The sequence below is a fragment of the Saimiri boliviensis genome, chromosome 14 (genome assembly GCF_048565385.1).
Source record: "Saimiri boliviensis isolate mSaiBol1 chromosome 14, mSaiBol1.pri, whole genome shotgun sequence".
Lineage (NCBI taxonomy): Eukaryota > Metazoa > Chordata > Mammalia > Primates > Cebidae > Saimiri > Saimiri boliviensis.
The window spans coordinates 22,073,142-22,098,144 of NC_133462.1; the positions used below are offsets into that span (position 1 = coordinate 22,073,142).

Sequence of the window (25,003 nt, forward strand, 5' to 3'; positions counted from 1 at the left end):
GGAATCACACCCCCAAGCCACACACACACAGCATATGTGTACTGTCACACTAAGGCTGGTGGCCCCACCCTGGTGATGGCACCTGTCCCTCTCCCTGGACAGTCACATGGAAAACCTGGGTCTCGGCCTAGGGGAGCCCGGACTACTACTCCTGGGGCTAGTTTCCACTTGGGCTGCCTGGAAGGAAAGCTGTGGCCCTGAGGGGCTTCATAGCTGCCTTAAGAGCTTTTTTGGCTTCAGCAGTTTGGCATCTGCCACTCCTCTGGCCAGGAGCGGGACCTGGCTGAGGGCAGCCCAACCCTCGGCCAGCCCCACAGGCCTGTCTGGGCAGCTCGCCCCGGGTGCGTGCACGTGGGCGGCCACAGGGCTCCTTAAGCGAGCCCAAGGGTAGCGTGGCCAGGACACTGAAGATCAGGGCGTATGTGCAGGGTGGATGGTCTTTCAGGGTGCCCATGACCCAGCACAGCAGGGGCCAGTCTAGGCTGGGGACCCCAGTGGCCGGAGAGCTCACGAGACTGGCGCCAGCCCTTACATGCCCGTCTGTCTCCTGATGAGGGCACGGCAAGCCCTGGAGCTGCTCATCGGGCCCCTCATCTCCATTCCGCACAGGGCGTGGAGCGCATCGACGAGCCCGGCCTGCGGAGCCTGCGCACTGCACGGCACCTGCAACCAGGCATGGTGCTCACCGTGGAGCCGGGCATCTACCTCATCGACCACCTCCTGGACGAGGCCCTGGCAGATCCGGCCCGTGCCTGCTTCTTTAACCACGAGGTCCTGCAGCGCTTCCGCGGCTTTGGCGGGGTGAGTGCCCACAGGCCCCATTCTAGCTCCCGGAACATCTCACCCCACTGCAGCTACAGACTCCTTAGTCCCAAGACAGGGACCCTAGTGACGTCCTCCCTTGGGGCAGGGTGGGTCAGCCTGCCCCTTCGTGTGGTCTGTCACGGGATGGAGCCTCACCCCTCAGTAGGAACAGGGATTCTACAAAACCCCTGTCTGCTCCAGGGGCACCCATCCACCTGGCAGGGACAGGGTGAGCAGGTGATGTGAGCGGATGGCTTCATGGAGCCCAGGAGGCTACCCATCTCTCCCAGGGAATGTCAGCTGCTCCCACCCCACGGTGGGGTGGGCCTGAGGCAGGCCTGGCCCTCTAGCCTGGCACATGAGGCTGCTGTCTGATAACGCGCGTCTGTTGGCTTGACCCAGGTCCGCATCGAGGATGACGTTGTGGTAACTGACAGTGGCATCGAGCTGCTGACCTGCGTGCCCCGCACTGTGGAAGAGATTGAAGCGTGCATGGCAGGTTGTGACAAGGCCTTTAGGTCCTTCTCTGGCCCCAAGTAAAGCCAGCCAGAAATCCCAGGGCACCTGAGCGCCTGGCCTTGCAACCTCTCTTCGCGACAGGCAGCCTGCTGGTCAGCACTCCAGCGGTGAGAGACGGCGCCCAGAATCAGATCCCAGCTTCAGCATTTGATCAGACCAAACGGTGCTGTTTCCTGGGGAGGAAGCACTTTCTTAGTTACCCTTTTGCAGGCTCACACCTTGCATCTGTTTTATATCTTGCTTATTAAATGAGCGACTTAAAATGATTGAAAGTAATGCTGTTCTTTAGTAGTAACTAAACTGTGTCTTGCTGTCATTTATATTTTCCCAGGAAAGGAGCATTTCTGATGCTTTCTCTCAAAAATCAATATGCAGAATGGCATTTGCAATAAAAGGTTTCATAAAATGGTCCTTTGTGCACGGCTTCCCCTTTATTCCTTTGCACATAGCATTTGGGACCCATGCACCTGAAAAGATGGCTCACCTGGTATCAGTATGAAAAGTCAAGTTCCAGGAAAATGGTGCTGGTGACGCAGGCCCTAACTGCTGCTTCTGCCTCAGACTGGCCTGGTGGGACAAGGGCAGGGTCCTCCCCAAGGAGCCTGTTTTGAGCCCCTGGGACTCAGGGCTTTGGTGTCACCCTGTCACTTGCTGCAAGGCTTCCCAAGCCTAACAGGCATCAGAACCAGTGGGACACCTGGTAAGAGATTCCTGGGACCCCCTCAGACCATCTGACTCAGAATCTCTAGGGGCAATGGCCTAAAAATCGTGTATTTCACAGGCGCCCACCACATGCTCCTGAAAGACAAGGGTGAGAAGTGCTCCCAGGCAAGGCGGCTTTAGCTTCTCAGTATCAGCGCAGCCTGAGGTCTGAGGTGGGGGCAAGCAATCCTGCAGGAAGATCCTAGGCACTCAGGTCAGACTGGCCGAGTCACCCCATGCCATGCCTTTGTGCACGTTAAAGGGCAGACTGGTAACAAGCCTTTTTGATATGGTTACTGCCTCCAAACTAGATTTCTGAAGGTGGTAGAATTAGGTAGAGCTTGAAGTACAGATATTTAAAAGCTGAGACTTGCAGGGATCTCTTGTCCTCGATTTCTTTTTCACGTGGGACACACTAGCAAAGCCAGCATCTGTCGGAGACACTCCCAACAAAGGCAGCGCCACCGCGAATTTGCAGAGACTGTCCTCCTGAACTCCAGGCAGGAAGCCAGCCAGCGCCCAGCAGTGCCTGGTGAAGTATCCATCCTTGCCTCTGTTTGTCCAGTTCTCCCAGGGTCCCACAGAACAGCCCACCCCTGGAGCTGGTTTCCGGAATTCTGTACACCCTTCCAGATTTGCTTCCTCACAGAGCTTCCGTCCAGGAGTTCCCACGCCAAGGTGAAGGACACGTGAGAAAGGTATCACAGATGAAATGATGAGGGAGAGGAAAACTGTGGCTCAAGAGGACATTTTAAGAAGTCACCAAAGGCTGGGCATGGTGGCTCACGCCTGCAATCTCAGCAATTTGATCACTTGAGGTCAGGAGTTTGAGACCTGCCTGGCCAACATGGCAAAACCCCGTCTATACTAAAAATACAAAAATTAGCTGGGTGTAGTGGCATATGCCTATAATCCCAGCTACTCGGGAGGCTGAGGCAGGAGAATCTCTTGAACCTGGGTGGCAGAGGTTGTGGTGAGCCGAGATTGCACCACTGCACTCCAGCCTGGGCAACGGAGTGAGACTGCCTTAAAAAAAAAAAAGTCACCAAAGAGTTGAGTACAAGTTGATTTCCTCCCATGGTAATATCACAAAAGTACTTATAAAGTGGTCACGTTAAAATAAAAGCCAACCTCAGTTCCAAATCACCATTTATCTGATCTGCCTCTTAGATTTATAACATCCATTCTTGAAGGTTTTCTGCTAGTACAAATACATTCCCTAAGCTAACCATTTGTGACACCGAGCAGCAGTAATTGTGTCTTTTTGGCCAGGTACAGTGGCTCATGCCTATAATCTCAGCACTCTGGGAGGCCAAGGCCGAAGGACCATCTGAGACTGGGAGTTCAAGACCAGCCTGGGCCATCATAGTGAGACCCGCCCCACCCCCCAAACATCTCTTCAAAAAGTAAAAAAAAAAAAAAAAAAAAAAAAAAATTAGCTGGGCATGGTGGCATGTGCCTATGATCCCACCTACCCTGGAGGTTAAGGTGGGAGAATCGCTTGAGCCCAGTTCAAGGCTGCAGTGAGCTATGATCCCACCACTGCACTCCAGCCTGGTCAACAGGGCTAGAACCTGTCCCTTAAAACAAACAAACAAAAAAAAAAAAACTGTCTTCTGAGCGTAAGGAAAGTTACACCAAGCACTCCTCCACCCCTGCTCCCCCGTGACAAACACGGTCTGGTGTACAGGGCTTTAATTTCCGCCGCTTTCAGGATAAAACCACTCAGTCAGGTTGAGGCTCGAAATGGACAGTTGAGTTCTGTTAACTGAGAAACACAGCTGAGTGCATCATACACCTTTCTCCTTTCAGACATTCCATACCAAAGCTGCCTGTTCCATAAACGTCTCTGATCAAGAAGTGGACAACAAAGGAGCAAGGAGAAATCTCTATTTCCACCTAAACGCTCTATCCAAGGTCACTAGGAACATAAAGGTCATATGTTTTTCCTGAGCCAGTAGGTCAAAGGGTGTTCTTTTAAAAATATGTTTAAAATAAATAGAGATAGGGTCTTGCTATGTTGGCCAAGTTGGCCTTGAACTCACGGCCTCAAGCAATCCTCCTGCCTTGGCCTCCCAAAGTGCTAGGATTACACGCGTAAGTCTCTACCTGTTTCATTCTTTGGAAGCACAGGTCTAAAGGGCCAGCAGTAGCTACCTCCTCTACCCCTGTGTTTGTATCTGCCTCTTCTAACCTCTGCAGAAATTCATGTAGCTTTAGGAATGCATGAGAGACCCTTCCAGAAACTCTATGCTAAAGCCCTTCCTGAAACTCTGTGTCTAGGTATTCATTCAATAATTGAGCATCTTCTCCGCTCGTGCAGGATACAAACATGAGCCCTCCCTCCAGAGCCTCCTGTCGCCCCAGAGGCTTCACCTCAAACCCACGTGAACAAATATATTGTCTCAAACACTGCAAAGTGCTGTGGAGCAAGCAACAGGATAGGCTTTGTGTAGAGATCCGGGGGCTGAGACAGAGGAAAGAGCTTATTAGTGAAAAGCCAGAAAAGATACTCCAGACCGAAGGAACTGTCCCAGAAAGGGCAGAAAAGAGCTCAGAAAAGCCCTAGAGCCAAAGCAAAGTGACACAGGAGGGTGGAGGGAAATTAAGTTGACAAGGGGAAACGCCATACCACAAGGAGACTAGGTCTCACCCTGGGTGCAATGGGGAGCAACAGATGGTTCTGGAGAGCAGGCAGTGATGCTGCCATCCAGGAGCCATCACCAAGTCCTCATCACCAACGAGGAGCCAGTCACCAAGTCCAGGCAAGAGGATGGCTCTGCATGGGGAGTCAGGGTGGGGGAAGCCGACAGGTACAGGTACAGGAGCTACACTCGGAAGGCAGAAGTGAAAGGTAGTGATGCAGAAGCACATCTGGTTCTAACAGCTGCTTTAAAGGGAGGGATGGAAGGTGGCGTTTGGGCTGCAAATAGTCTAACCAGTGACTGTTTCATTGGCAACTCTATTCCAAGTCCAATTCTATAACCTCCATTTCTCTAGATGCCTCTATACAGCTTTCAGGCCTAGAGCTCTGTGAGGAGTGGGATATTGCAGTAAAAGAAAACCTAGGCACTGCCGTTCTCTGAGTGGATGTAAAACGCTTATGAACTGTCTGGCTAGGCACAGGCAGTGGATAAGCAGGTCTAAAAAGACCTGGCCCCTCACAAACATGTCATCGCTCCCTAAAATCATCCAAGACAGGCTGGGTGCAGCGGCTCACGCCTGTAATCTCAGCACTTTGGGAGGCCACGGTGGGCGGATCACAAGGTCAGAGATCGAGACCATCCTGGTCAACATGATGAAACCCCACTCTACTAAAAATACAAAAAATTAGCTGGGTGTGGTGGCGCACACCTAGAGTCCCAGCTACTCAGGAGGTTGAGGCAGGAAAATCGCTTGAACCCAGGAGGTGGGATCTCACCACTGTACTCCCACCCTGGTGACAGAATGAGACTCTGTCTCAAGAAAAAAAAAAAAAAAAATTCCCCAAGACACGTTACTGGATTCTAAATTACAACTAATTAAAAAAAATGAAACAGGCCATACTTCCCATAGAAATAATTCCTGACCTCCACTTTTCGCTAAGATAGCAGCAAGCAGAAATTTATTTCCCAAGACATGAAAATAATTGAGGGATCACAGAAAAAAAACATTTAAATGTCATTCCCTTGCAATATTCAATTCACATCAGCTCCCTGGACTCATAATGTTTATGAAATCAGCGAATTCATCTCTACAGACACTCTATGGTATAACATAAATGAAGATGATGTCTACATGTACTACAAAACTCCAGAGGGGAAAGGCCTTACTTTACATTTTTGACTTTCTACCTTAAAACATAAGAATTTCTTCCTTCTCTAAATGGAAACCATGCTCCGAGACACTAGGTGATTAAGTGGGAACTCATTTCTTCACTTATTCCTTTCCCTATTCTGGTATAATTTTTAATTTAGACCAAGTGACTAAAAATATAACTAAAGATGTATCCCATCTTCAGAGAAAACTATTTTCCTATCCACTAAGGGCAACTGGGGAAATCTAGGCTCAGACACAAATACCTCTGCCTTCTCCCTGCTTTCCCCACTCCCAACGCCGGCTGTCCAGTGCGGGAAGAGGAAAGACAGCAAGGCACCTGCCTGGGCATCCCAGCTGTTCAACATCTGAGTCACTTTTCAGTATCTAATACGAAGAAAGCCACAATGAAAGACAAGTCATTGTTCCAAAGTTGTTTTTTATTTTAAGTTTGTTCAAAGAAATAAAATTATATTTAAAAAAATAGAGAAATCTCACAAACTGAAGAAAGCCAGGAACAAAAAGAACAAGTTAGTACTTTTTCCTGAGAGGCAGATCTAACAGCTGCAGAATGGTCTTTTTCCTTCCCAGCTTTTGTCAAACAAAACAATTCTATTGCTAAGGCATCAAAAAGCACTGAGTGCAAAACGGGTTGTTCAGGTAAAAGGTCTCAAGCCCTCTAATGGCGATTAGAAAACGTGAAAAGCCGCTACAATTTCCTCTCCTTTCATATCAACTGTTAAATTGCCTATGCTTCTACTTTTTATGTAAATTTGAGAATTTCACACACATGACCTGTATTTCAGACCTGGTTGTGTTTGATTAAAATCTTACTACTTAGTATCTGCACTGGCATCCCAACAACTGATTTCAGGGGCCAGCGGCAGCAAGAGCTGCTCTGATCTCACCACCTGCAGCCAAACGCAGCCAAAATGCACCCAACCCAGGAGACTCAGATGTGCTAGAAATTTACACTAAAGCCTAACTCCTAAAATGATGGACCTGCCCACAAGGGTAGATCACATCCTAATGGTTCATAGGTCACACACAGAACGAAAGTTACAAAAGTCACCTTAGAAGTCCCAAAGCTCTAAATGAATTCATTCCCACACTTGGTTTCCCTAATTTTATACTGATAAATCTATCAAATTAAAAGCTTTCATTTCCAACCACTTCAGACAGACAGACAACTTGTTCTCTGCCGAATTGCTTGCTTGTGCTAAACTTTGGAGATGCATGGGTAAAAGGAAAGCCCAAATTATTTTTCCGAAAGTTCCAATCTTGTGTTCTGATTTGAAATACTGCATACACACCTCCGATGATTTTCCTGAAGTTTCTTTTTCAAGATACTTAAGTCAATTCATATAACTGGTAACCATAAATTCCATGAGGGCATCGAATTCCCAAAGGTATTTTTTAGTAAATAAGAGATTTAAATGTCTGTAGCATCTACCATAGGTACTTATAGATTCAAGTGACCTATGCATCTCCAATTAAGTTAATTATGTAACACCAATCAGCTGCTAAGGATCCAGTAGGATCCTGTGGGTGTGTCCTGGCTAGTTATTCAAAACATCTCTCATCCTTCATGAGTAGATCCATATTCCAAGGTAAGCGGTATTGGACCCTAGAAACCCCCATCCTGTCTCCTGGCTCTATTGGGAGTTAATGGCCCTCCTGGGACAGCATCTCCTGGGCTCCTGTCTTACATTCAGAAGGGCCTTGTGACCCTAAGAATGGCTTTGCTGAGTCACTGGTCACCATGATGTCTTCTCCTGCCCAGAAGAATGGCACGATCAGCACTCTTCCACCAACCCAAGGGTGCAACTTGAGTTTCATTCCGGTTACATCATCCCTAGTCCTGGTATGAAACGGCAACATGGCCAAAAATGACCATGTTCAAATAAGATACCTGGTAACACAAACTTTTAGATCAGATATGACTCAGTCTCTCATCTCTAGCCCAGGAACACACAAAAATGCACAAATTTGAGCTAGAACTGTGCTAAGAAAAAAAGAGTAAGAGAGAAAAAATGTTGACAAAGACAATCTAAACTACCAACACTGACATAAGCCAGACTCTAGAGAGTCCCTACTTCAGTGACTGCCATTTTTTAGTCTCAACAAAAATGTCAATATCCTGAGTTTTATCAGCATTTTCTAAAATAATTTATGGGACACAAAAGCATATAAATGAATAAACAGAAGCAGTGGTACAAAGTCAGGAAAGCCCACTAACCAGAAAAAGAAATCTCACAAAAACAGTATCAAAAGATGTATTTAAGTGAAATAAATTAAAGGTTAAAACCTTACACTTTCAAGTTTTCTTAGACAACTATTTTGGGAGATGGCATGGAGTTGATACATTTCTCTAATAATCACTTGGTTAAGATCAAATACCAGAATGAGCCTTCAAAAGACAAATTTTTGACTTTAAAAATAATGGCCCCATGGCAGCTAATTTGAACACAAGAGAAACTACCTTCTGAATTAATATCCTAAACCCTAATCAGCAGCTTGTGTCATCAAACTGTTAAGACATTCTGCTTACTAACTTGGGTGTCAAAATTGTATCCCAAAAAACACTTACTTAATTAGCATCTGCAGAAACTAAAATTTTGGTACACAAGTTTCTCTATACCACTGAGTTGGTTTTTTAGAATAAAATAATGCCAACCTAAGCCCAAAGGTATCCCAAAAATATCATTCCTATGCTTTAGTTTTATTTTTGTGTTTAATCTATTTGCTTCCTAAATGTTATTTGTATTTTTAAGTCAATTGGCCACATACTGCCTGTAAGATGTGATGAGGTTTCTTTACCTAACTGGACATCACTATTCAAAAACTTGTACTTTTGGGGAAAAACAGTACTAATTATGTTAAAACGAAGTTTATGCCATACATAAAATCACACCAAATTACACACTCATTGCTTTCTATAGCTCTAGGAATTTATAATACATAATTTAGAAGAAAAATCACAAATAGATTATCATAGGTGGCATTCAACTTTTCTTAATCTAATTCAGCCTATTCATTAAAACCAAGAACCTTCTGCATGGCCTGCCAGCTTCCCATTTCTTTTGTCAACTTAAAAAAGAAGCATTTCTTGGTATGTCAGGATTTATTAGAAATATTGGGATCCCGGATATTTTGTTTTTACCATATACCTTAACATCTGGGGGATTCGGATCCCCACAAAAATCTCTATCATTTAAAACCAGATACTCAAATTACAGGCTACCAGTTTTAGCTAATCAACTCTTCAGTGCTGATCCTAGAAAACAGCCTCCAATGGGTCTCTGAATAATGGAAAAGGACACCTTTCAGCCATTGACATGAATGGTGTCAGGCGGTCACACCTTTAACATTCAAGCCACAAGTTGTGAAGTCTGGAAAGGGTGCGGTCTACTGTCCTGAACTGTCAGCATCTGCTGTCGTATTTTCAGTGCTAATGGACTGTACGTTGTCTGCAAGGTTGTGTGCGTGCTCAAGAAACAAATCTTTGAGTACACTTAATTCCTTGGTCAGCAATTTGATTTTTGCTTCCAACCGTTCATTCTCTTCTTTGAGCTGATTCACTCTCTGCAGTGTGTCTTGTGCTTTCTGCTTGCTTTTCAATCGGCTCTTTTTCACAGCCATGTTGTTCCTCTCTCGGCGCTGCCGATACTCGTCACTGTTTCGATCCATGGGCGAGCTCTTTTTGCTCTGCTTGCTGGGAGCCACGGCTTTGCCTCCTCCCCCAGGGCCAGCAGGCACCAGCTGAGGGACTTGCTGTAAGCCGCTGGCATGTGCCTGGGTATGGATAACACTAATTCCGTTCACCCCTGGAGTGCTGTTTTGCTGCGATATCTTGCTCATTTGGCCACTCTCCCTTGCCAACATAGAACAGGCAGAAATGAGGGCAAGGTGATCAATGGTTTCCACGCTAAGCTGCCAAAAACTCTTCACATGTACCTAGTTAAAAAATAAATTGCATTAAAATGTTTGAAATGACAGGATCAAATGAGATTAAACTTGTATGTACCTAACATCAGGGCAACATTAATTGATTCTGCTGAGAAGTCTACAGCAACTGCCAACTGTTCCAATGTTTCAGAAGTCTAAATCCTTTCACTTAGAAAGGCACCATCAGGCGAACTCGGCCCACCTGGATACCTGAGGGCACTGCCCCTCTGTGATTGTTATCAAAAATGGGAGGAAAACAAAAGACTGCCACTAATTAGGTAGCGCATGTGAACTAACAGCACTGACAATCTGCCGGGGAGAGGCTGCAGCTGACTGTGGACACCTGCAATGAAAGGGGGGGAAGTTTCCATTGCTGGCTCAAGTCAAAACAGAAGGCTGGGGTGGTGCCCCTGTCTCCAGTGTTCGTGAGGAATATCATGCTACTGCTGTGGGTTCCATGTTCTAATATGCAGAGAAGGAGCCATCGAGGACTCAAGTTCTCTCCCAGAGCTCTCTTTATGGGAGAGTTTGAAAAGGTAGTTTTTTGCTTTATTTTTTAATGACCTCAAATGATAATTCCACATTTTAACAAAATTTACTGAGTTAGTTTCTTGAATTTAGGAGCTCTGAGATTCAATTTGTTCCCCATCTCACCGGGCTTGTAAAAAGTATGTGTTTTTCCTTCTTGACACAATTAATAAAACTTCTAAATATATTCAATCTGAAACCACAAGGAAAGAAACAGAAGCCCTAATGACGCATCCTAATGGGGCCCAGGCTGGACAAAGGGGTTGAGCAGCGATGGTGCCTGTGGCCACTTCACGCTACCAAATGAGCTTGTGTGAACTCGGAGGACGCACTAGCTCTGAAGCATCCCTGTGCGGCTGCCTGCAGAAATTAAGTCACAGTTTCAAAAACCCAGTCACATGTGGACTACTCTGAATCCTATCAAATCCCCATGGTTGCCCCAAGAAGTGTACAAGCATGACTATCCTATCATCATAAGACCACTTCAAGACAACTAAGTTTAGCAAACGGTATCCACCAAGAAATCATGGCACTCTTAGAAATTTAGAAAGCACTGTTAGGTACATAAAACTATCCTGTTCTCTTTTCATAAAACTGCTAAAATTACGTCAGTGGAAAAAATCTGGAGTCAGATTTATGCAGTGATCCCACAATGAGGGAAAGCTCAGTTAGCAAATACCAGTTACTACACCCAAACCTTCAGCCAGGCAATTCTGTACACTGTTTATTGGTCTCTTAAAAAAAAAAAAAAACTTTGCTTTAAAAAATCCATGTGTCACTACTTTCAACTGTTTTCAAAGCCACACAGCTGGCTCTGAGCTAGTAGGTCATTTGTTCTCACTCCAGCACTAAGGCAAGACAGAAAGCATCCCTCCAGAGCATGAGGGCTATCCACTCCAAGTCTACAGTAATGGACAGTTCACAATTTCCCTTGATCATTATCTGGTTGCCTAATTTTTCTTCCAGCGGAAAAGTGGCTGTTTGGTATTGATCAGAGCCACGCTTAGTGCCACCTAACATTATTATTGCTTATCTATTTGGTGTCGAGTAAGCAGAAGTGCTTTACTCAATTATTAAGAACTTGTTTAATGCAACACCTCTCCTAAGACTGTCTTAACAATCATGATCACGTTCACCTTATCACTCTACTTTTTAATATTTTTTATAGACCCATTATATTTTTAGCCTTTAAAGCTCTCTATAGTCAAGTTGGCCATGATCAGAGATAGCAATGATCCAAAGTGGTAGAGACCAGTGGCCAGGCCAGTTCCTGTCTTGGCTGTGGCTCCCCCTATTTTAGTTTGGGTGAATCTCTTTTCTTCGGTGGGCATCTCTTCCCCATATGCAAATGAGCGATGTGGAATGGTAAGACACTTTCTTATAGACAACACACCACGACCTTCAGTCACTAATAGCTCTTACTCACTACAGGGTCGATGTTCATGCCTGTTTCCGTATCCAAAGATACAGGAACAGGGAAGGGCTCTTTTATCTCTGTCTGACTCATCTTGCAAGTTACTAGGCTGAACATGTGTGGTAGGCGAGGTTTTGAAGGTAAGCCCTTTGGCCTGAAAAGAGTATTCACGGAATCTACAAACTGGTGAAAATGTAAGAAGAAGAAACTTGGAGATAATCAAAATAGCTCCAAGAATGTTTTGTTTAAAAAGTTCTTTAGCCATATAAATAGCTCTTAGAGTGAAGAGAAAAATAACGGAAGTAAGGGAATCAAAGAGCTAAGTGGTTTTACACTGAAAAGGGGGCTCTCATTTATGCTTTTGTTCCTTCCACACACATTTACTGAACACCTACAACAAGCAAAAAAGGTTTATTTCAAAGCTGGATAGTCAGTCCTAAATCGAAGTGGGGCTCCTCTGCGGACAAACACAATTCCAAAGTTCAGGCTACAGGAAGCAGGGCGGCGCCTGGCTTCCTTCCATGTGAATCACTCAAGTAGGAAACAGCAGGAAAGCTGAAGAGCAGTGGTTCTCAAAGTGTGGTCTCTGGACCAGCATCGCCATCATCTAGAACTTAGAAATACAACTGCTCAGGCTGCCCCCAGACTTAGAATCAGGAGTTCCAAGAACAGCGCTGAGCCATTTTTTCATAAGGGGACCTCCAAGGAACTTTGACGACACTGAATTCCGAGGGCTTCTGCTGTTGCTTCCCCATGAATATTGAGAATGGTGCACTAACTGGGTAACAGGCTTTGTTTTAATTCAAACTTAATTCAAGTAATGTTCATTCATGTCAGTCACTTTACTGAAAGCGCAGAATGCTAAAATGAATAAAACAAAAATTATTCTCAAGTTTCACCTGGGAAAAGAAACCTAGCAAGAATTTTCCTAACCCCTTTGTCCCTTTTTTCCACATACCTAGAACCCAATATTCCTCCCCTTGCCCACTAAAATAAATTCTTCACTCAATTTCCTCAATGAAAGTCAGCATTTCAAAATAGTCATAGATGTTTCTTCCTGCTCCTAAATCTGTCTAGTCTTTGGGATTTGAGAATTCTACCTAAGACAAACAAAAAAAAACAAAACAAAACCAATTTCCATCTCCCCTTCCTCTCCATCCCAATGCCATCAAAATCACCTTAGGCCACTATCATCTCTCAGGGACACTGGTCTCTGGTCTAGCCTGCTTCCTCCAACCTCTGTCTCCAGAGTAATCAAACACTCAAACCTGACTGACTCACTCTCCTGCTGAAAATTCATCCCTGGCTCCAGTCTACAGGATCAAATCCAAGGTCCTGACCCTCTCTCCTCCCTCACATCCCATCTTGACAGTACTAAACCACTATGTATATCCTCAACGGTCTGTGCTTTCTCTTTTCTTTGGGCTTCTGGGAAGATTTGTTCTAGGTCTGTCAGCTCCAGCTGCATCGTGCGTCTCCCTGCAGATATTCGGAAGGGGACGTCCCCCTTCTGGGAGTACAGAAGCGGGTCACTGGGGCATGAGAAGGAACATCAACATCGCCTTTCTAACCCAATCCTTTTGAAGTGATTTACAACACACAAAACAAACAGATTGTTTGTAAAGAAACATCCATTAGGAGCTCATGCTTTTTTTTTTTTTTTTTTTTTTTTTTTACACTGATAGAGCTAGAAAGCCACAAACACAGGGGGCCAGTGTACCCATCAATATAACAACCCATAGAACCAGCCCTCCCAAGAATACACAATACACCTGGAATCGTGGCTACCTGTATTTACCATTACTATGACCAAGTGAGGCAATCTTAGACCCTAAGACCAAATTCAGTTCCATAAGGTCCTATTTGTCTTTACCAAGGGCTCCACATGCAGTGTTTAATTTCCCAGGGATGAAACCATCACTCCAAGATCAGAGAGCATTGCGGACAGACAGAATGTGCTCTTGAGAATTTAAAGGACTTTTTCAATGAAGTTTTGTTTTCACCTACTTTTTTCTAAAGGCAGGTATTAAAAATAACTAAACCAGCCAAGTGTGCCCACCAGAAACAGGAATCAAGAAGTTGAAATATGCTTCAGCTCCCTGGTATCCTATAATTATTTAGCCTTGTTTACAGCAACTTTTTCCGGAAGCAGAATCAACCTTACGAGCAGCTTATCCCAAATACTACTCAAGGGCTAACAGATGACCACATCTTAAACATCAAGAGCTTCTAGACGTAGAATGTCTTCGTAAATTAAGCCCTTATAGGATCTTCTTTTACAATTTTCTCTGGGAGTCACCTTTCTCGGGGAGAAGTCGGCCTTAAGAGACAACCTATTCATCGAAGCAGTCAATTTTGACACGACTACCAATTCGGGTGCCACCCACCAGCACTGAGACCTTTCTAAACCACACATTTCAGGATGCCAGAGTACAGTATAAACCTCAAACAAGAGGAAAACCAAACACGTAAACCTGCGGAGGAGCAGCAACGCACAAGCCGCCCTGGGAAACACTCTCCTCCCCCCCACACATGCATTTCCATCCTCCGCATCTGGGCACCTCTGCTGGCTGTGTGCCCTGCTTCGCTCCCTCCATGCCCGTGAAGTGCTTCATTTCTTCTCCTTCTATTTGACCCGTGGGTGTTGTGTGTTCTTCTAAACTACGCTCAGCAGCAAAGTGCAGGACATTCAAACAGCTCCAGAAAGAAGCAAAATATTTTCTCTGCAAACTCAAGCATTCAAAAACCAATTGCCTTCCCTATCTGATTGATCAGTCTTGGAACTTCTCAACAGATTTTCGATCACCGCAGGCTGAGCCGTTCCGAAGGGGCAGGACTCTAAAACCCGATTCGGTCCACCTTCAGCTATTCTGGGAACACCCTTCATCCCCGGGGGCCAATGCGAGCCTGGCCAGTCACACCGCCCGTCTCACCAAGAGGGGGCCGGGCTCCGCGGGGGGCACTCCCCGGCAGTCCGCGCGCTCCCGACCCGCTGCGAGGGGCGCCCCAGGCAGCGCGGGGGTCGGCGGGCGGCGCCGCAGCACTGGGCCGCGGCCAGGAATGAGCTCAGCGTCCCCGCCGGGTGTTGCCGGCAGGTTGCATCAGACGCAGAGCCGCGCCGCCGCCCGCGCCTCCAGCCTCGCGGGGCCTTCCTGGGCCAGTCGGCCGTCTGGGGCCGGGGCTGGGTTTCCCCGAGCCAGGCCCGCGCCCAGGCAAGCGGCAGGCGACGCCGCGGCCTCCTCCTCCCCGCTCTCAGGGCGCCCGCCGCGACCTCCTTACCTGCGCCTCCAACCCGCCCGCCCCCAGGCGGCCTCCACTCCGAGCGGCCCGGCGCGGCGCGGCCCGAGCCGACCCAGGCCTCACAGCCCGCGAGTCAGCGAGGAGGAGCGACGGTTACGAAACCGGCAGCCTCCGCCCGTTCCGCAGCCGCGGCCACCGGCTTCCCCGCCTCGCCGGGGCCGCGCGCGCCGCCGCCGCCGTCCGGACCAATGGGAGCGCCGGCCTGCGGGAGACACGGCCTTCTCTCGCGACGGGCAGCGCTCTCGACCAATCGCGAGCCGCATGGCTACAGGAGGCGGGCACGCGGCAGGGGCGTGGGCTCGGCTCTGCTGGCTCCGCGGGTGTGGCGGGAGCAGGCGGCGGCTAGTTGCGGCGTCCGTGGTATCTCGGCGGCTCGCCCGGGCTGGCGGCGGCCCAGTGGTGTGGACGACTCAGGTTTGAGTCGGAGGCCGAAGAGCCGTCACCCTGTGGAGGCCAGCCTTGCCTTTGGAAGCATCTCCTGAGGTGCTTTTGGGAACACGGGTGACTGTTTTGGTTTTGCGGCGTCCCTTGGGAGTCCTCCCTCCTCCCCCGCGACGTCCTTCACAGCGTTTCTCCGCACGGAACGCCCCGCAGGCGGGCGGGCTTTGTCGCGGAAAAACGAGTGGAGGCCGAGGCGGGAGGCTGGCTTGAGCCCAGGAGTTGGACAGCCAAGCGAGACCGCATCTCTGTTATTAATTTTTTAAAAATCGAATGCAGCCAGATGTTTCACACGTAGGATTAGCACTGATGCCACATGCGTGAAAGCTGATTCTGTGCTTCGTTGTTAGGGTGACATGAAGTGAATTTCCTAAATCGATCCCCTCTGGGTGCCTTCCAGGTGGACGTGTGCGAGGTGATCTCCAAAAACGAGCATCAATCCGGTGTGACTTAGAACTCACCGGGAGAACCTGAAAGCGTTTTAACACCAGGAAGCAGCAGCTCGCTGGGCGGAGGGCAGAGCTTGCCTGGTAGGTTTGATTGCTTCCTCTTTAGCAGTGCATATCGTTCAAAAAATTGAGGGTTTGAAAGAGGAAATATTCCTTCAGCGCCCATGGAACCAGCTTGCCCCGTAAGATTGTTTCGAGGAATCAGTAAGATGATAAAGCAAGACATTTAAAAAGGGGTCACAGTTGAAAGTGAACAATGGGCTGAGTGAGGTGGCTCAGGCCTGTAATCCCAGCACTTGGGAGGCCGAGGCAGGTGGATCATTTGAGGTCAGGAGTTACAGACCAGCCTGGGCAACATGGCAAAACCCCATCTCTACCCAAAATACAAAAGATTAGTCAGGTGTAGTGGCACTACATCTGTGGTCCTAGCTACTGAGATGGGAGGTTGCAGTGAGCTAAGATTGAGCCACTGCACTCCAGCCAGAGCCACAGAATGAGACCCTGCCTTCAAAAACAAAAGTGAATAATGCTTGCAGATGCACACTTGGGAAAATAACAGTGTCATCGAAACAAGTGTGTTTCTTCACACTGGCTCTCAGTATTCCAAGCTGAAGTTTCTTTTTTTGAGACAGGGTCTTGTAATGTTGCCCCAGCTGGAGTGCAATGACACCATCACAGCTTGGTTATGGCTTACTGCAGCCTTGACCTCCTGGGCTCAAGCCATCCTCCTGCCTCAGCCCTCCAAAGTAGGTGGGATTACAGGCATGCACCACCACACGTAGCTAATTTTTAAAGAATGTTTTGTAGAGACGAGGGCTCACCATATTGCCCACTCTGGTCTCAAACTCCTGGGCTCAAGTGATCCTTCTGTCTCGGCCTCCCATATTGCTGGGATTATGGGTATGAGCAACCAAGCCTTGCCTGAAATTGCTTTGAGCAAGATTTTAGTACTATTAAAATAGATTGTGGCCGGGCGCGGTGGCTCAAGCCTGTAATCCCAGCACTTTGGGAGGCCGAGGCGGGTGGATCACGAGGTTGAGAGATCGAGACCATCCTGGTCAACATGGTGAAACCCCGTCTCTACTAAAAATACAAAAAGTTATCTGGGCATGGTGGCACGTGCCTGTAATCCCAGCTACTCAGGAGGCTGAGGCAGGAGAATTGCCTGAACCCAGGAGGCGGAGGTTGCGGTGAGCCGAGATCGCGCCATTGCACTCCAGCCTGGGTAACAAGAGCGAAACTCCGTCTCAAAAAAAAAAAAAAAAAATACATTGTGATTTATTGCTCACAAAATCGTGATTTTACTCTGAATATTTCCTAATCACTTAAAAAATGTGTGGGGGAAAAAAAAAAACTTATAAAGGTATATTCAGTTATCCTCTGGTTTGCAAGGCGCTCTGCCAAGCTGGTCTGATGGGTCTGGGGAGGCCTGAAAGATGAACGGGGTTTGGCTGGGCACCACAGAGGATGTGGGTACAGCAGTCACAGGGAATTCTTGTTTGGAGTCCTGTGATGGGAGAAATTTAAGGCTAAACTGGCTGAAAGTAAAGTGGAGACCGACAAGCTAGCCAGGAGAAGCATTCAGATTTTGACCCTAAGAGATGGAAGATTCAGAAAGATTTGCTCTCACCATAAGGAAATGAGAGCCTGGTGACGCCTCGGAGGTCTACTACGCAGCTTTTTTACAAACCGCAGGGACCCAAGCCGTCACAGTAAAAGAAAAATTCCCTGCATATCTCTCTGCCTCACTGGTAATCAATATATATTCTACAAATCCAAAGAATGAGTAGCCTCTGTAGCACTTTGGGAGGCCAAGGTGAGAGAATCACTTGAGGTCAGGAGTTCAAGACCAGCTTGACAACATAGTGAGACCCCTGCATCTCTACTTAATTAAAACAAATAAAAAATAAAAAGATAAAATCCCCTCCAAAGGACTTGGGAAGTAGGATGTCCTGTTCATTGAATATTCTAGTTCCCTGACAGTTACTGTGATTCACTGCATTAGTTACCTAAGAGATATGAATTCTAATGTTCACAGCTTCACCACTTAGTAGATGTGCAGCCTTGAGCAAATTGCTTAACCTCTCTGTTATCTGTAAATGGAGAAGACAGCAGTGTCGCTGTGAGGATTAAAGGAACGAGTGTGTTAGGCCCTTAAAACAGTACCTGCTTGGTACATAGTACAACCTCAAAAGTATTAACTACATGGCCAGGTAGAGCGGCCCACTCCTATAATCCCAGTACTTTGGGAAGGTGAAGCTGGAGTGCAGAGGCATGATCGTAGCTCACTGCAGCCGTGAACGCCTAGGCTCAAGCAGTCCTCCCACCTCAGCCTCCCCAGTAGTTAGGACTACAGACATGCATCACCACACCTGGCTTATTTTTAAATTTTTTTGTGGAGATGGGGTCTCCCTATGTTGCCCCAGTCAGTCTGGAACTCCTGGGCTTATGATCTTCCGCTCTCAGCCTCCCAAAGTACTGGGTATGATGGGTGGCATGTGCCTATGGTCCCAGCTACTCAGGAGATCTAGGTAGGAGGATCGCTTGAGCCCAGGAGGCAGAGATTGCAGTGAGCCTAGATTGGCCTAGGCAACCAAGTGAGACTCTCTCTCAAAAAAAAAGTATTAGCTGTTATTACCATGATGCTCACACATGAATTACAAACAAATTGCATCCACAGAATCATAGTGGACTGAAACACACTGTAAAATGAGGCCAAGCTGTGCTTATACTGCTTTGCTGATTCAGGCACTAAACACAGATGATACTGAAGGTCTCGATGTTGACCCTATGTTGTATCCTAGAAGGTGTTTTTTAGAGCAGTTCCTTAGTTATCACATCTTATTTCATTTGTTTCCACAAAGTAGAGTGGAGAAACAACTTAGTAATTTGAATTTTTTAAATTTGAAAGCCAGATCAATAGAAGTTTACTATGCAAACTGAAATAAGTTAATATATATTTGGAAAGTTTCTGAAAAACCAATGTACCAAATTAACCACTTTTGATAGGAGAACCGGACTGTATCTGTAATATTTGAAAGCTGGGAAAATGTCCGTCAGAGGTTTGAGTCTCAGCTGATGTGTCTTGCAGTATGTGAGTGATAATATGATATGAATCATTCTTCATTGGTTAAGGCTCTTTGGTTGGAATTAAGTGAAAACAATCTCCGACTAGCCTAAGCACTAGACAAGGCCTTGGTGAAAGATGTTAGGGCACTCCACGAAATACCCAGGTCATGTCAGAACCAAGAACAGATGTCTTTGTGTGTGTATGTTTCTTCCTGTTGATTTCATTATGCTTTCTGCTGGCACATAAACCTTCACAGGGCTAATGACAGTCTCAATGTTCATGGCTTCCGTCCCTAAAGAAAGGCCAAGTCTTTTTAAGTTCCTGTTCCAGCAGTCCTAGATGAGAACTCTCGGATTGGCACAGCTGGGTCACGTACTCATCTGGGAATGATCAAGGGTTAAGATCGTGGTGATGGATGAACATGGCTGCTCTGGAGAGGTTAGCAGAGGCTGATCTCAGAGGAAAAAGAAGGGCTGGACAGACAAATCCCCCAATATGCACTTCAAGTGGCAGATCACACTGTGTTCGCTCTGATAGAAGCCTTACTCATTCTGGCTGACTGATGTGTTCTTTTTTGTGCGATACGATCCCTGTGCTTGAGGGCAAAATGTAGACCTGCAGTTTTCTCTCTGGAAGCATGAAACACTGTTTGAAATCATAACAGCTGTGATGCTAAGTGGTTGTCTTAGGATATCCCCACATCTCATAAGCAAGTCCTGTGGATGATAGAGAAAAATCTGACAGTCTAAGCTTCAGCAGTTGGCAAGTACTGTAAATGCCCATTCTAAAGCACTTTTCAGTTTGTCAGATTGCATTATCCCATGAGTTGAGACACTTCATCTGTCTTAAGGATAAGTATGTGTCATCTCTGCACACAAAGGTATGTGAGCAAATGAAAATAGGTACATATCACCTGCACACATTAGGAGAGCCACATGCATCTGTGCACACACAGGTGCCTGTCATCTCTGCACATAAGGAGAGATGTGACGCCATCTGGGACTTGAGGCCAGGAGTTCAAGACCAGCCTGGGCAACATGGCAAAGCTCCATGTCTACTAAAATTACCAAAATTGGCTGGGCATGGTGGCACACACCTGTAATCCCAGCTACTCGGGAGACTGAGGCAGGAGAATTCCTTGAACCCGAGAGGCAGAGGTTGCAGTGAGCTGAGGTTGTGCCATTACATTCCAGTCTGGGCAACAGAGTGAGACTTTGTCTCAAAAAAAAAAAAAAAAAAAATGGTGTTTGTGAGGTATGTGACACCAGTCTTCATCAAGGCAGTGTGATGGGCTTTGGAGACAGAACAGAGTGGTGTTGGCTAGCATTTAACCCAGCTAAACCTCCAGTCCTCATCTAAGGAGGATTGACAGTAAATATTTCATAGAGTTGTTATGAGGATTAAGTAAACCAACATGAAAAGGAGCTAGCATAGTGCCTGGCACATAGGAGGCACAAAATTAAGTGTTTTCTAGTGTGTTCAAGAATAAGTTGCTACCTAGGAGCCAGTTATTGGTTTCCAATATCATTCTCCAGTAACAGGAGCCGGGCCTCTTACAGAAGTGGCTGATTCTAGGGCTGGGGCAGGAAATATACAGTGTGAGCCCGGAGCATCTTGCAGTGTCAGAAAGGAAGTCCTCAGAAAGTGAAACAGTTGGGGGAGTGTGTCTCAGTCAGCTGAGGTTACCATCACAAAATACCCTGATAGACTTGAGGGCGTAAACAACACAACTTTGTTTCTTTCTAGAGGCTAGAAAGTCCAAGATCAAGGTGCTGGCGAGGTAAATTTCACTCTGAAGCCTCTTCTCTTGGCTTGGAGGCCGCTGCAGCCTCCCCGTGTGCTTACATGACCTCTTCTTTGTGCACTTGTTGGGAGTCGGTGTGGGGAAAGACCAAGTTCTCCAGCATGTCTTCATATAAGGTGCTAATCCCATCCCGAGTGCCCCACCCCATGACCTCTTCCAAACCCTAATTACCTCCCAAAGACCCCATCTCCAAATACCGTCACATGTGGGTCAGGGCTTCAACATATGAATTTGGGAGACATAAACATTCCGTCCATAACACTCTATCAAAGGGTCACAGGAGCCAAATGAAAATGCCCCCAATGCCCAAATCTGGAAATATTTGAATGGCAAAACAAATAATGGAGTATTTAATTATAACCCAAAGTATGAGATGAATGTCCATGAGTCCCTACAGATATTAATAAATGATGGAATAAATGAATAAATGGCAGAAAAGGGGCAAATCTCCCACACAGAACATCAGATAATTGACAGTCTGCCCTCAGGCTGGAGAGCTTAACTCTCTGCTTCTTAACCACCGGCTGCAGGCTGCACGTAGCGACTTCCTTTCAAAGAGTAGAATATGGAGGAGAAGAAAGAGTAACTTTACAGTGGAGAAACCTGACAGACTAGCAGGTGATCGAAGTCCACAGCAGCAGTCATAAACCATGTTGACAGCAAGTATCCTTGATAAGATAAGATGAAAATGGCCCTTTACCTTTGGTCTTCCTCCTGAGAACTCAGAACCCCAGTCGAAGAAAAGCACTGAATTCCAATAGAGCAGCATTTTATAAAATACGTGCCTAAGACTCCTCAAAACTGTCAAGGTCATCAAAACAAGGGAAGTCAGATGGAGTATCACAGTCTAGAGCAGCAGTCCCCAACATTTTTGGTACCAGGGACCAATTTCCTGGATACAATTTTTCCATGGATAGGGGGCAGCAGGAGAGAAGAGATCGTTTCGGGATGCCATAGTCCTACCTCAGATCATCAGGCATTAGATTCTGATAAGGAGCGTGCAACCGAGATCCCTCATATGCACAGTTCACAATAGGGTTCGCGTTCCTGTGACAGTCTAATGCCACTGCTGCTAAGACGAGAGGCAGAGCTTAGGCAGTAATGTTTGCTCACCCGCCACTCACCTCCTGCTGGGCAGCCTGGTTCCTAACCGGCCTGTGGCTGAGGGATTAGGGACACCTGGTCTAGAGGATCCTAAGGAGATATGATGACTAAATGTGATGTGATATCCTAGATGGGATCCTGGAACAGAAAAAGGATATTAGAAACTAAGGAAATCCAGATGTGATGTATGGGCAATATTTATTAATGAACTTTAGTCAGTGATAATGAATCAGTATATTTTCATTAACTATAACAAATACACAAATGTAAGGTGTGAGTAATAGGGGAAACTGGGAAATCTCTGTACTGCCTTTGCAAGTTTTTATAAATCTTTTTTATTATTATACTTTAAGTTCTAGAGTACATGTGCAGAACATGCAGGTTTGTTACATAGGTATACAGGTGCCGTGGTGGTTTGTTGCATCCATTGCCCCATCATCTACATTAGGCATTTCTCCTAATGCTATCCTTCCCCTAGCCCCCTAGCCCCCGACAGGCCCTGGTGTGTGATATAAATCTTAAGTTGTTTAAGTCATGCACGGTGCCTGTAATCCCAGCACTTTGGGAGGCAGGCAGAAAGATTGCTTGAGCTCAAGAGTCTGAAGCCAGCCTGGCCAACATAGTGAGACCCCATCTCTAAAAAAAATAGAATTAGCCAAGCTAATTTTGGTAGCATGTGCCTGTGGTCCCAGCTACTCAGAAGGTTGAGGTGGGAGGACGGTCTGGGCCTGGAAGGTTGAGGCTGCAGTGAGCTGTGATAGCTCCATTGCACTCCAGCCTGGGCAACAGAGTGAGACCCTGTCTCTTATAATAATTAATTAAAAATAAAATAGTTCTGAGAAATTTTCTTAAAGTATTTGGGATGCATTGCAGTCTTAACATTAACCTAAAACAGTACCGTTTTAAAACAGAACACCCCAGATTAAGGCCAGATTTTAGCCAAATGGGTAAAGAAGAACACAGCAGAAGAGCCTCAGGCCCCACTCCCTCCCTCAATCCGATAGTGGTGACTGTGCTTCTGACGTAAAACCCAAAACATGCAGAGAAATGGAGCCGAAAGGGAGCCTAGAACTACAGGAGCTCCTCCAGGAGGAGAGAGGGATAGAAAGAAGGAAGGGGAGGTGGAGGGGCACACTTTGAGGTCCGGGACACCATCTTTGGTCCTAGTGGGGGAAGCTCCATCCTCAGCTGAAGGTCCTGACACCAGGTCAACCCCTGGAAGCTGCAAGACTAAGCTGAGAAGGAAATGAGAAGCTTCACAGACAAAGGGACATGGTTGTCCCCAGCACTCATTCTCCCATTTTTTTTCCTCTGTCTCAGTCAATAGATGTTGATTGAATTCCTGCTCTGAGCCAGGCCCTGTCCCAAATTCTGGGAGTCCTATGAGGACCAAGCCAAGGGGCTGGGGCTGGGGAGGGGGGTTGGGGGGAGCTGGTACCCAACATGTGAGACAGGGCCGAGGAGACACAGCAAGGCCGGGTGGGCTTGCGGCCTAGAATCCCTGTGCTTAGCGTCAGGAATCTGTGTCCACCCTTAGGCTACCATCACTGTTCCTTTCTTTTGCATCTTATTTTCCTTTTAGATTCCCATGGTACTAATCAGTTCTTGTATCATACCGACTTGTGTTTGGCAGGTAGAGTCACCAGTTTATTTGCATAAATGTTAGGGTTTTGGCTGGAAGAGGAAGGTGGGGTTGTTGTTTTTCCCTTTGCAGAGGTTTATGTGGGGAAACTGGGGTGCAGAAGAAACTGGGATTTGGGGAGAGACAAGTGCTGTTCTGCAGTACTTACAAAGACAGTGACTTTCCCCCCACCTCTGTGAACAGTCCCCTGTGCCTTCAGCCACGTGGAGTGAACTGGAGTGAAGACAGATGCTCTAGAATTGATTCTTATAGAAATCAGGAATCAGTGCCCTTGGCATATGGGTATCAACTTTGTGAAGAAGGAGCTGAAGCGGAGGCTCCACTGAGGTCCTCAGGAGACTTTGGGGACAGTAGATATAAATGGCCTGGGTATATTACTGGACGTGCCCAGGAGCTCACTAAGACCAGGCACCTTCAGAAAGGCTCAGAAACACTTTGTGGCAGAGCATTTGTTCTATTACAGTGGAAAAGATCCAACTGCACCCATAGATGGGAAGCCCTGAGCCAACTTGAGAGCCAAAAGAGCAAATTTCCTTTCACAACATTCCAGCTGAATCTTGGCTAGACAACGGATGAAACTAAAGTCACAGCAACCAGAACAGCTTGTGAGATCAGAGTGTGTCTAGGGAAGAGGGAAGTGGGAGAGGGAAGGAGGAAGATTCTTCCTTCTAGGGAGAGGGAAGTGGAGGATCACCCAAGAAAAGCCCACCTCATTCTGATGTACCATCTGGTGGGCCATTTCTTCCCAATTCCATGTACCCAAATCCTTCCCATTCCTCACACTCCCGTCTCAGTCCTGGCTTGTGCTTGTACTTTGTTCTTATGGAGAGGAGTGTGTGTGTGCACACATGCACGCTTTAGAGACAGGGTCTTGCTCTGTCAGGCTGGAGTGCAGTGACACCATCACGTCATGGCCTGCTACAGCCTTGACCTCCTGGGCTTACGAGTTAAGAGAGCCTCTGTTTCAGTCTCCCTAGTAGCTGGGACTACAGTTGTGGACCAGCATGCCTGGCTCATTTTTAAATTTTTTGTAAAGACAGGGTCTCACTGTGTTGCCCAGGCTGTTCCTGAATTCCTAGGCTCAAGTGATCCTCCCACTTAAGCCCTGCAAAGTGCTGGGATTACAGATGTGAGCCACTGTGCCTGGCAAGACTCTGTTGTATATATGTACTGCCATGCTAGGTACCTATGAGACTCTAGAAAACACAGCTGGGGAAATGAGTCCCTCCAATCTGAATGTGGGATCTGGGAGGCACACAATGACATCCACTACAATCCACCTCTTGCGTCACTCAGATCTACTTCTTACTTATTCATAGTAAGTCAATCCCATCTTTGAACAGCTTCTCTGGGATTCTGGACAGTCTCCTTTCCTGGAGAAACCTGCAAGAGGATAGCTAGTGGGATGATGGGATGCATGGCAGCCTCTACAGCTAGCCTCAAGGCTATAGCTGGTTTTCATCAGATGTCTCCCCTACTACATATT

The 25,003-nt window shown here is 46.8% G+C and overlaps 2 protein-coding genes and 1 long non-coding RNA gene across 3 annotated transcripts in view; 2 read left to right on the forward strand and 1 right to left on the reverse strand.

The window, feature by feature from the left end:
* Nucleotides 1–1,733, forward strand: part of PEPD (peptidase D) — a 130,192-nt gene extending 128,459 nt beyond the window's left edge. The window contains exons 14-15 of the mRNA XM_003937320.4: nt 610–801; nt 1,207–1,733. Coding sequence (XP_003937369.1) covers nt 610–801; nt 1,207–1,344 — 330 coding nt within the window. The 3' untranslated portion in view covers nt 1,345–1,733. The remainder of the gene's footprint in view (nt 1–609; nt 802–1,206) is intronic.
* Nucleotides 1,734–6,239: 4,506 nt separating this feature from the next.
* CEBPG (CCAAT enhancer binding protein gamma) lies at nt 6,240–15,179 on the reverse strand. The gene is made up of 2 exons (XM_039465495.2): nt 14,990–15,179; nt 6,240–9,777 (listed from the first exon to the last, which is right to left on the reverse strand). The coding sequence occupies exon 2, from the start codon at nt 9,703–9,705 to the stop codon at nt 9,229–9,231; it is 477 nt and encodes a 158-aa protein (XP_039321429.1). The 5' UTR covers nt 9,706–9,777; nt 14,990–15,179; the 3' UTR covers nt 6,240–9,228.
* Nucleotides 15,180–15,333: 154 nt separating this feature from the next.
* The window catches only part of LOC141581291 (uncharacterized), a 74,262-nt gene continuing 64,592 nt past the window's right edge, over nt 15,334–25,003 (forward strand). The window contains exons 1-2 of the long non-coding RNA XR_012513878.1: nt 15,334–15,493; nt 15,849–15,978. This is a non-coding gene — a long non-coding RNA (uncharacterized LOC141581291). The remainder of the gene's footprint in view (nt 15,494–15,848; nt 15,979–25,003) is intronic.

Coding starts and splice junctions, on each gene's coding strand:
- CEBPG (XM_039465495.2), bottom strand. CDS start 9,705: ATGTTGGCAAGGGAGAGTGGCCAAATGAGCAAGATATCGCAGCAAAAC.